This window comes from Acanthisitta chloris, unplaced genomic scaffold (assembly GCF_000695815.1).
Source record: "Acanthisitta chloris isolate BGI_N310 unplaced genomic scaffold, ASM69581v1 scaffold13777, whole genome shotgun sequence".
In the NCBI taxonomy this organism is placed as follows: domain Eukaryota; kingdom Metazoa; phylum Chordata; class Aves; order Passeriformes; family Acanthisittidae; genus Acanthisitta; species Acanthisitta chloris.
In genome coordinates this window covers 1-422 of record NW_008681012.1, presented here as the reverse complement: position 1 = coordinate 422, position 422 = coordinate 1, and the positions used below count along the sequence as shown (strand labels likewise).

The 422-nt window shown below is 61.6% G+C and overlaps 1 protein-coding gene across 1 annotated transcript in view; it reads right to left on the bottom strand.

The window, feature by feature from the left end:
* The window catches only part of ZNF469 (zinc finger protein 469), a gene marked incomplete at its 5' end in the record, with an annotated part of 12154 nt that extends 11737 nt beyond the window's left edge, over positions 1 to 417 (bottom strand). The window contains 2 exon segments of the mRNA XM_009077942.1: positions 10 to 315; positions 318 to 417. Of these exon segments, the coding sequence (XP_009076190.1) occupies positions 10 to 315; positions 318 to 417 (406 nt within the window).
* Positions 418 to 422: the final 5 nt, after the last annotated feature.

Sequence of the window (422 nt, the reverse complement as noted above, 5' to 3'; positions counted from 1 at the left end):
GGGAGCCACTGCTCAGTGTCTCCTCTTGCCACTCTCTGGAGGCCGAGTGGAAAGCGAAGGTGCTGTGAGCCAGCTGGCTGGTGGTGAGCCCCACATCCAGGTACTCCTGGGTCGCTGCATCGCTGCGGTATGGCTCCTTCCCAGGGTCATGCAGCAGCTGGAAGGGGTACTGGCATGGCAAAGCCCCCAGACTGTGGACACCAGCTTTGCCACCCTCGGGGAAGGAGCTGGTCTTCTGCACCGCAAGCCCGTAGCTAGCACCGCTAAAGCTCTTCTCTGGGGAAGGCCAAGAGTTAGCCCTGGTTGCCTGAAATTTAGCTGCCCATGTGTGCTGGGGCTCTTGAGAGGGATGCCAGCAGCAGGGGGCTGCCCTTTGGGCCCGAGGGAGGGAGTGGGCTGTGAGGTATAGTTGGCAGAGGTAC